At 42.9% G+C, this 10,968-nt stretch overlaps 1 protein-coding gene across 2 annotated transcripts; it reads right to left on the minus strand.

Moving 5' to 3' along the window:
- Positions 1-869: 869 nt before the first annotated feature.
- Positions 870-5,846, minus strand: CTLA4 (cytotoxic T-lymphocyte associated protein 4). Of its 2 annotated transcripts, XM_068543819.1 has the most exons (4): positions 5,738-5,846; positions 2,824-3,171; positions 2,256-2,365; positions 870-974 (listed from the first exon to the last, which is right to left on the minus strand). In XM_068543819.1, exons 1-4 carry the CDS (start codon positions 5,844-5,846, stop codon positions 870-872), a joined length of 672 nt encoding a protein of 223 aa, XP_068399920.1. The 2 variants fall into 2 exon arrangements, with proteins under 2 accessions (XP_068399920.1, XP_068399921.1); XM_068543820.1 differs by lacking the exon at positions 2,256-2,365 and having other exon boundaries at positions 907-974.
- Between the last annotated feature and the right edge of the window lie 5,122 nt (positions 5,847-10,968).

The raw sequence follows: 10,968 nt of genomic DNA on the forward strand, positions 1-10,968 counted from the left end.
ATGAGCCATTTTCTCGATGATGAAGGTACTCTATCAAGTTAACTCAGATACCACCAGCTTTGGCTTCCTTGCAAACCAGTGGAAAGAGTTGGCATAAAAGCCCAAAGCCCATGTCAACACCAATTCAGCCCAACACGTCTGCAAGAATCAGCTATGACCTTATCCAGTTTCCAAGCCAGTTGGCAAGTGACCTTGTACTCTACCTGGTGTATTAGTGTCCTGAGTCTCTCCACAAAACTTCCCCTGAACCCATGGTGGGAAGACACTGCCATATAGTGTTTATACTCAAACTACCAGCAAATACACAAAAGCACATGTGGCCCCCATGCACAATACTATCAAATAAAAAATACATATTGTTACAATACAACCTTTGGAATCACTGGCTAAAATATAGCCATGTGAGTATTTTTAAAGTCTTTATGTAATTATATATTTGTTAAGAAAAATAACACGGCATAAAAATTTTACTTGAAAACGTCATTTCAGCTATAAACTTCTCACAGGTAAATACAAGATGTATACAATACCATCCTCTCTCTTACTTCTTCCTTTGCTTTCTTGGGACTGTACCATTCCCTAACTTATGTCCTTGACTCCACATTGTAATGCTGCATCCCCATATTGCTCCCAAGTGATGCTTTTCCTAAAATTGGATCAGATGTGACAGAACCAGCCCGGCTCTGTTTTTCTGCTCTTTTGTTTTAAATTGTAGTACGCTTAATTTGGGTTCTGCATCCTGCTTTATATTAAAGAGAGATGAATCCCCCAAAATACACAAACAAACAAAAATAGCTGGATAGCAAAAAGTTAGAACTGCCTCAGCTCTTACAAATTGGAAAATAGTCTTTTTTCTTCATAATGGTCTCTCAATTGATGGGAATGAAATAAGGCTGAAATTGCTTTTCACATTCTGGCTCTGTTGGGGGCATTTTCACATAGACCCCTGTAGTAAGAGGGCTTCTTTTCTTCAGCTGCCAAACAAACATAAAAAGAAACAGTAATTAGTATTGAGGAATACAGAAGCCACTTCTAACTATAATAGGATTCAACAAATATTGGGTCCCTACCCCACTGAAAAATAGATGTTCACAACATACAGAATTATAAGCCCCAGGAGATTTTCTTGATTCAGCTATTAAAATTCATTTCGGGTAAATAACTCTGTGCTATTGACTTAAGATAGAAATCATTTTCCCTGACTGGGAGATAGCAGAAAGAAACTTCAAGAAAGCTTTAGAAAGAACACCCAAAATGCCTATGATAATGGACTGGATCTTGTTTGTGAAGGGATGAGCTTGATAACATAATAAACTTCAATTATTCTCTTTGGGAGCAGCATGCCTCATCTCTACTCCTCACATACTCTTTATTACTTTTTTCTCGGTCCACATTAGTTCCCAGTTTTTATCACCTCAGTAAATTGAGGTCTAGTCTAGTAGTTAGTGTGGCACTTTGTAGCAAATGAGGTAGAAGGAAGCTACAGCAACAGAACAGATTGAGTAGAGGGTCTTGGAATAGAGTGTAGGGGTGTGGGAGGGAGAGAAGGAGGGAGTAAGGGAGTGGAAGAGAAGGGGAGGGAGAGAGGAAGGGGAGGGAGAGGTTTGTGATGGCAAAGCCAGCCTCAGGCAAAGGAGGTTGCAAGCGACCGTCAGAAATCTTGACAGAAGTCCGGATTCCATACCTCTGCTTCTTCTACAACAACTGTAGTAAATGAAAACTGGGTTCTCATTTACTGGGTTGGAGAAGAGCGTAAGGCTTGCCAGTCGAGCAGACTGGGTAACAGGTAGCCCTGGGCAGGTGTTATGTGGACGCCTACAGCTTGGTCAAGGAAGGCTCAAGTAGGGTGGCACAGAGAGATGCCTTCCAGGTAAAGCAGAGGGACATTAACCACCCCTGTGGTCTTCTCCAGCAGCATTCTGCCCAACCTAATCTTATGTTTCAGGGTTATTAAGTACAATTGTCATGAAGATAAAGAGCAAAACAACTGCCCCGTGTTGTTCAGCTACTCAAAATGAAACCCTGTGCAAAAGCACACAAACATTCAATGTCAAACACACTCATATAAAATATTAGTCATCCTGAAACCTCAAAGGCCAATGCCAAGGGTTCTAGTGTGTTCTTTACCACTGTCCTTCCTCTTCTTCATTTATTGCTTCATCTCAAGAAAACTCGACTCAACAGCATCATTCGGCCAGTTGTTATCACTAAAGGTATTCTGACCAGGGATGGTGTGTTGTTGGCACTGCACTCACCATTTTGCTCAAAGAAACAGCTGTGATGAGGAAGCTGTAGAAAAACAGCCCTGAACTAACTGCTGCCAGGATCCAGAGGAGGAAATCAGAATCCGGGCATGGTTCTGGATCTGCAACAGAGAACAAAGCAGAGCTTCCCTGAGATGCTTTCTAAATTCTAGGGCGGTACTCCCCCCATTGGTGAGAGAAGGAAGAAGTTCAAGCTTCCAGACCTTGGTGTCCACCCCTAAATGGAATCACTGGACCCCAGGTAAGTCTGACTCTTGGGGCTACTTTGCCAGGAGTTTCAGATCAAAGGCCAAGGCCAAATTTCATGCTGGGTATCACTCCAGTGTGAGTGCCCAAACCTGCCGGGAGGAAAAACACCTTCCCCAGCTCATTTTATTTTATAATCAGAATGCCATTTGCCTCGCCACCCATACTGAGTAGGACTACCATGCAGTATGCCAGAGAACTCTTAAAGAGAATTCCCACAATCCTAAACATGAACGACCTGAAATCAAGGAGCAAAACTGTTTGCACACAAAGAAGAGACAGCAATGCAAAAGGCATCATCAGTGATGCTTACCGATGACGTAAATTTGGGTCCCATTGCCCATGCCCACATAGTAGGGCGGCGGGTACATGAGCTCCACCTTGCAGATGTAGAGCCCGGTGTCCGTGGCCCTCAGCCCTTGGATGGTGAGGTTCACTTTGTTCCCACTGGAGGTGCCGGCACAAGCGGAATCCTCCAGGAAGGTCAGCTCGTCCTCCACCATGTAGGTCGCGGCGCAGACTTCGTTCAGCTGGCCGCCTGCCTTCCGCAACACCGTCACCCGGACCTCGGCGGCTTTGCCTGACGACCCATATTCACACACGAAGCTGGCAACACCCCGACTGCTGGCCAGCGCCACTGCGGGCTGGGTCACGTGCACCCCTAAAGCAGGAAAACCAAAGGGAACTCAATGAACTCATGCTCGCCCATGACCAGGTCCAGGCAAAACCCTCGGGCCGGGCAAAGTTGATCTTTGATGGCCCCCTCCAGTTTCACCTGTCAGCCTTTCTCTCCCCCCATCAACAAACCCATCTCCCTCCCTTACCCCCTTCCTTCTCCACCCACCCCAGCACCACTTCCATCTCGCCACTGTCTTCCAGTTACTCTCCATGAAGGTGCTTCCTTGTTGGAAAACAGTGCCTTGAAGGCAGTTGGTTGTGGCATGAAGAATACTGATGTGACAAAGAGAAGGGCTGGCTCTACCATGAAATACGTGATTTGGGAAAGCCATGCCTCCCCCGTAGGCTTCATTTTTCCCTCACATGCAAAAGAGGGGATTAGATCAGATGACATCAGAGTGCCTTCCCACTCCGGTATTCTAAGGTTATGATAGAGCTGTTGGACCTACAAGAGTAGTAGGGGAAAGTTTGGAGGCTGAGGTATAGAGTCTTGCTTTATCCCTCAAAGTATATCTTAATAACCTCTGCTCACATTGACCTGGCCCTGGACCTCAATCGCCCACGGGGAGCTGAGCCTTGGCTCTCGGTGCCGGCCGCCCCCTTCCCTGCATTGTTACCAGAGAATGAGGTATGCTGCTTGATGAAGGAAGCCACCGAGCCGAGGGCACCGGGTCATTTCCTCTGTAGGCTGAGGCAACCCTGCTGTTACTTCTATGGGCTTCCCCTGCCACTGGCATCACCTCTTCCACCGCCCTCTCTCCTTCACTTGAACACCTTGTGTTCCTTTGTTCCTTTCCCTCCAGGTTCTACAGGAGAAGGGAGGCCAGCTCTCCATACAAAAGGGCTCACATCATCTAAAAAATGGTGGCTTCATGACAAATTACTTTCCTGTAACTAACTGGGCCCCTCTCCAGTCAATCAATCACACAAGTGACACTCAAAACTTGGATTGAACCATGTCACTCATTCTGTTCAAACCCTTTCATGCCTTATATACCACTGATTACAAAAACAGATAACATTCACTGTCTCCATAATCTGATCCCAGCTTACCACTCCAATCTGAGCTTCCAGGACACCTCTTCCTGTGTATAAATCACTTTATTCTGAAAACATTAGTTCTTTCCCCCAAGCACCTGTAGTAGACAACCTGTGTCCTCAGAAGAGAGAACAATATGGCAGCAGCCACTGCTGTGGTTAATCCAGAAGCCCTGGTTGGCTAGACAGTAGTTTTCTTTCCCAGCCCTCATTTCCGTCTATCAGAGATGCCCTCTGAGCATCCTTTGTACTATTATAACTCCACCGCAGTACTTAATCAAATTCGGCCCTGTAGTAAAGGTTTTTTGTGCATTAATCATTATATCCTGCCCATTTGTTGTGTTGACTCTAAGCTTAAAGAAGACCAAGTTTCCTGCCCTCCCCTGAGGAAAGCTCCCAATTATCACCACTAAATCTGGTTACACAATTTTCCAATATCCACCATGGGAGGATCCCAGTTACAGGTTGAGATAAATTTTCTTAAAAGTAAATTTGATTATTTCTGTGGTATTTAACTTTACATGTTCAAAACATGTAAAATAAGAAAATGTGTATGAATATTTCTTATACAGTAAAAATTAATAATCGAATATCTTTTGAGCACCTACTTTGTATAAACCACATGGTTTTTCAACTGAGAAGGTCTAGAGGGAGAGAAGGTTGCAATTCACCTTCTGATAAAATGGTCACCATTTTACACTATTGTAACAGACCAGGTATCAACCTCTAAAGAGCTTTATTTCATCTGAAAACTGGGGAATCTGCACCTAAAGTCCAGAGATAAGTCAGGCGACAATTAAGTATCTTATGCCAAACAGACCTATGGCTCTTTCTTTCTTTCATTCTTTTGTTCTCTCTTTCATTCATTCTTTCTTCCTTTCTTTTTTCTTTTCTTTTTTTTTTTTTGTTTTACTACTTCAAATTGCTTTCATTTTTTAAAATAATTAGCTAACTATAGAATTGATTAAGAGGACCTTAAAACCCTGCATTGAGTAAAGAATGCTGAAAGTTTAAACAAGCAGGCTAATCCGTTTATAAAAGTGAATCAGAGGACCTTAAAACCTTGAATTGGGTAGGAAAGAAACTTCCCATAATTTGCCTAAACCAGTGTTCTTTAAAAAGGGAAATCTTGAGCTAACCCTGATTCCAAGCCCAAATGGATTTAGGATGGTGGGTATCTTTTCTCTCTTAAATCACTTAACTTTGCAGTATTCTCTTCTAATCTTATAGAAGTGTCTGAAATTGCTCATGTCTCCCAGACCAACTCACATGTACTCATTAAGCTCCCACTCCATGCCCAGCAAACTGCTAAGGGCTGTGTCTCTGCTGATTTGCTGCTGCCGGCTGTCGCCTGCCTGCCTTGGAATACAGAGCTGCCCAAGCCAGGAGATTGGAGTCTCACCTTTAGCTTCTGGATTTGCTATAAATCACTGCCCTTGACTGCTAAAAGAAATGAAACCCAGGTGGGAGAAACACCTCCTCCACCTCCATGCTCCAATAGCCTCACTCACCTTTAGAGAAAACGGGGATGAAGAGAAGAGAAAACAGGGCAGTACAGGGCCAGGTCCTAGAAGCCAGGTCCAGCCGAGCCCCATGACTCTGGAATCCAAAGCAAGCCATGGCTTTATGGGAGCGGTGTTCAGGTCTTCAGGAAGCAGAGCGAAAACTTTCAGGATCCTGAAGCTTTGAAATGTGTTTGAACCCACACAGAATCAAGGACTTTATATAGCTGGCTTTGATCCCAGGTATGTACTACACATGTGCACACACAGAAGGCACCTGAATTTCTAGCCTTTTTGTTTTGGTTTTACGAGAAAGGAAGCCGTGGGTTTAGCTGTTACGTCGAAAAGATAACCTCAAATACTCAAAGTAAAACTGAACAAAACAAGCCAATCCATGGATGGAAAATGCACTCAATTTGAAACTGAAGCTTCTTGTTCATTTTGAGGATAAGTGGAGACTTGGAGAATTTCCTGGAGTGCAGGAGTCCCCCTAAGTCCCAGTTTTATCCAATTGTCTAGGCATATTTTATGACCCAATTTATTTAATTGACACCCCCCCCCCCCAAAACTGCTAAGTTGCTGGCTCTCTGAGCCCTTGTGCTAAAGACAGAATTAGCCTGGGCATCATTAATGAAAGCTTTGCATTCCACCTGTGAGGCACCATCTTTGGCATGCTTTGCAAATCAGAGTTTATTTCTCCTAGCTCCATTTAAGACTTTTGTTAAGAGAAAATACCAAAATCACAAGAAATAAATTGATCTGCCTCTGGTTTTGCAGATTAGGAAAGAATTCTGGTGCTCTTGAAAGCCTTAACTCAACAAAGACAAAACAGAATTGAAGAAGAAAAAGTCAATGAAAATGATCCAAGAAATTCAAACCTTCCATCAGAGAATAGACTTTTTTTCCCTAATGGGAAGTTTTCAAGCAGAAAATCCAAGGACTGAGGTGAAATATGACTGAAGTTCTTGAATTTATGAAAGTCGCAGACAGAGCAAATGTTCATCCTCTAAGAAAATACTAAGCACAGGAGACTACCCCACTCTTAAAACTGGGGAGTTTTCTTATATTTCAATGATGAAAGTCACGTTTATTGAGAGCCTACGATATGCCAGAAATTGTGTGCGTGTAGGACTGAATGATGACAAAACAAAAACGTAGTCAATGCCTCAAAGGACTTCCAGAAGACCGACACACAAGCAGACAGTATGGTGTTTGCTTCCTGCAGCCCTTCATGGTTTCCCTTGCCCAGCCTCCTCAACACAGCAAAGGAGGCTGTGTAGAGTACGGGCCTGACACCTCTCTTCTTAGACTATCTTCCAGCATCCCCTCACATGCCCCCTTCCTCTGCCCATCATCTCTCCAACACACCTCTTTCAGGTTTCATCAGCTTAACCAACACTGTTCCTACTGCCTTCTCCCTCCCATTATCTTCTTTTATCCTCCAGGTGTTAGCTAAGGTGTCACCTCTCTCCTGACCTGCCTCTTCCCCATACTCCTCAAGCTCCTTATGTAAGCCTTCAAACCCCACTTGAAATGCCAGCAGGCAGTAACAACTTAATGGACGCTTAACTAAGGGCCAGATCCCAGTCTGGGCACTGGAGATACAAAAGTGAAAAGTGTACGTTCCTAATCTTGAGAGGAAGCCACAGCAGTCACAAGGCAGATATTTAAACCCATGATCATGAAATTGTGGATAAATGCTGAAGTTGAAGTATTGCCGAAGCCATAAAGAAGCAGAAGCCGTTGGTTCAGCCTGTGGAAGTCAGAAAGTGCTTCTCAGAGAAGTAAACGCTGAACTTATTGTTAAGGACAAGGGGCAAGAGGTGGGTATTCAGACCAGAAAAACAGCGAGTGCCAGGCTAGAAAGGGCGTAAAAAGCATTCATTACAGCCAGAGAAAAAGCCTAGTATGGGGATCACCAGTACGTGGCAGACTAGGTTCTTAGTCTTCAATGCACCATAAGGAGCAAATAGGCATGATTACGTGCACATTATAGAGAAATTCCCCCAGCACAGGAGGAGGGGTGGTGAGGATGAGTTCAAGGAGGAAGAAGATATAACCAGGAAAACCAGGAAGGAGACTATTGCAATACCACGGGCAACCAGGAATTGGCAAACTGTTTTCTATAAAGGGTCAGACCGTAAATATATTGGGCTTTGCAGGCCATATAGAGTGGGCTCTGTTGCCACTACTCAACGCTGCTGTGGTAAGGTGAAAGCAATCACAAAAAATCTCTAAATGAATGGGCATGGCTGTGTTCCAATAAAACCTTATTTTAAATGTCAGTCATACCTCAATTTTTAAAAAAATTATTTACAAAAACAGGTGGAGGCTGGATTTGGCCTTCCGGCCATAGTTTGCCAACTCCAGGTCTAAACTAAGGCAATGACAGCAGTGGTGACAAGGTCCCTAAGGGGACTAATCCTCAAGCAGTGAGTGGATGGAGGAGTTTAGGGTGACACCAGATTTATGGCTTGGTGCTGCCAGGAATTGTTCAAATGTTTGTCAAGTTTTATCTGATTCAAGTCTCCAAACCATCCTACAAGGCAGGGATTATCGGCTTTCCCAATTTATAGAGGAGAAAACCAAAGCACTGAGAGTTAAGGAGACTTATCCAATCCCCCATCGTTGGTAGGAGAGCCAGGATTTGAAGCCAATGATGCTGTTAATCACTATACTAAAGCAAAGGCTTTGAAGCCAAAGAGAACTGGATTTGAATCCTAGCATGAAGACTTGCTAGCTGTTTATCTGGGGCTAAGGGCCCAATGACCTTCAGAAAATAGCTGCAATTCTATTGCAAGGATTTCATGAGATAATGCATGTAACGTATATAAAAGACCTATTATGGAGGCTGGCTACTCAGTAACTAGGAGTCCTTTTTATTACAGAGTCACTGAAAAAACAGAAGTGTAATTTACTGGAATAGAAAATAGAAGAAGAGCAGATCAGGAAGTGAAGATGATGAGTTCCATTCGGGCATGTTGACTTTAAGGTATCCATAGATGGTAACGTGGAGACCCTCAAAAGCAATTGCCAATGTGGATCTGGAGCACAGGAGAAAGAGCTGAGCTAAAGATATTAGCTTAGGCAACCATGAAGCCACAGGTAAAAATTTCACAGTGCCAAGGCACATGATGAGCACACTATAAACATTTTAATAGATAAATGAATGAAAACAGTTTAACATAAAAAGAGATGAGGGTCGTCGTAGAAACTTGTAAAGAACTCTTACCAGCTCCCCTAATTACACTTTTATGAAACTATTTCTGCCAAGCAACAGTTGTAAAAACCACTGGGTGAAAGAATGCTGGTGAAAAAGATATATTCACATATATCATCCCATAGATGACTTGATAATTACAAAGGGGAGAAAATAATGGATAAATCTAGCATATACTGCCTTAACCAAGTGATCAAACTGAAGATCACCTATGATGGGCATTCTGACATCAAGTCCAGATGCAATACACTGAGAAGAACACACCTCTGTAGTATCATTGCCAAAATTGCTTAAACTGAATCTAATTATGAAAAAACAACTAGAAAAATCCATAGTGGGAACATTCTGCAAAACAGCTGGCCTTCAAAACTGGCCTTAATATCATGAAAGATTAAAAAATAAAAAACCTGAAAAACTGTTGTAGATTAAAGGCGATTAAGGAGGCATGACAACAAAATCCAATGTGTAATCCTTGATTGAAAAAATTCAACTATAAAGCGTATTATTGAGATACTTGGGCAAATTTGAATACATACTATATTTGATAATTCCATTGCATTAATTTTAAATTTGCTGAGTGTTATCATCTTATTGGGGTTATGTAGGGAAATGTCTTTGTTTGGGGGTGATATTTGCTTAAACATTTAGGGATAAAGTCTCAGGATGTTGGCAAATAACTCTCAAATGGTTCAGCAAAAATATGTGTATATGTTTGTGTCAGCAGAGAGAAAGAATAATAGTAACAGAACAACAATGACAAAATGTTAACAACTGGAGAATCTAGGTGAAGGTTATATCACTGTGTGCATAATACTTTTCTTATAAATTCTTTGTAAGACTGAAAATTTTCAAAATCAAAAGTTGAAAGTAGAAATTATAAGGCCACTATTAATATGGTAGGCACTATAGCACAGATAAGCAAACTGAAATTTAGAGAGAGGAGGTGACTTGTTCAAGGTTATTCTCCATCCCCTTCCCTCACAGCCGTTCTCCACATGGGAGATAGACCCTCATAGAGGATTGGGTTCTCAGGCAGGTTAGCTTTCGGGAGGGATCGGCTGATTTGAGGCACCAGCAGAAGATCAGAGGGCATGAGGATGGAGGTCGGGGTACTTCTTCCCCGCTCTTTCCCAGCCTCAGACCCTGTCTCTGGTAGTGACAGTAGCTCTGTACAACTACGGCTTCTGTCGGGTACGCCGACTTCTATGATGCCAATTCTCACTGTTTCTTCCCCTGCTTTTTTCAGTCCTCTAAGTGGTATCAGCGTCCACTGTTGCTAGAGTCTGAGTGCATTAATATCGTCTGCCCCTGCCCTCCTTAAGACCTCTAAAATACAGTTGACCCCTGAACAATAGGGGTTTGAACTGCATGGTCCATTTATATGCAGATTTTTTCAATCATAAATACTACAGTACCACACCATGCTCTGTTGGTTGAATCCACAGACGCAGAACCACAGATATGGAGGAACCATGGATATCAAATGTTGACTCTAAATTATTTGTAGATTTTCCCAAACTCCTGCATTGTTCAAGGGTCAACTGTAGTCCTTTCGCTGAGTCTCTTATTTGAACCACCTGTTTCCTGTAGAGTCTTTGATTGACCCAATCCCTCGGCTAGTATGTGGTGAAAACTGGATTTAAATCCTGGTCTCATCCGCCCAGTACTTCTTTTCCCCTATTATGTCATGTGCAGTAATAATATGTCATGTCATACCGGTTTGTATTTATTACAGTTGTGTGCAATTCTGTCTCCCCTATTTCAAATTCTATTGATAATTCCATCTTGCACCCTCACGCCACACCTAGCATCTAAACCTATTTAGCATCTAAACCTCCTTGTACATAACAGATGTTGGAGGATTTCTGCATTTGTTTTGTTCTCCACACTTTTTCTGTCTCTTGCATCTCATTTCCAGCTCTGGGAGAAGTACGAATGAGTAAGGATTCCATCAGAGGACTGACAGACACCAAGGAGCCCAGCACAGTGCTTAACAGCATGGCTGGAGTCAGACAGACTT

This window comes from Eschrichtius robustus, chromosome 5, assembly GCF_028021215.1.
Source record: "Eschrichtius robustus isolate mEscRob2 chromosome 5, mEscRob2.pri, whole genome shotgun sequence".
In the NCBI taxonomy this organism is placed as follows: domain Eukaryota; kingdom Metazoa; phylum Chordata; class Mammalia; order Artiodactyla; family Eschrichtiidae; genus Eschrichtius; species Eschrichtius robustus.

Coding starts and splice junctions, on each gene's coding strand:
- CTLA4 (XM_068543819.1), bottom strand. CDS start 5,846: ATGGCTTGCTTTGGATTCCAGAGTCATGGGGCTCGGCTGGACCTGGCT. Junction 2,366..2,823: donor GACCCAAATTTACGTCATCG/GTAAGCATCACT, acceptor TCTCTGTTGCAG/ATCCAGAACCATGCCCGGAT. Junction 975..2,255: donor CTGTTTCTTTGAGCAAAATG/GTGAGTGCAGTG, acceptor TTTGTTTGGCAG/CTGAAGAAAAGAAGCCCTCT.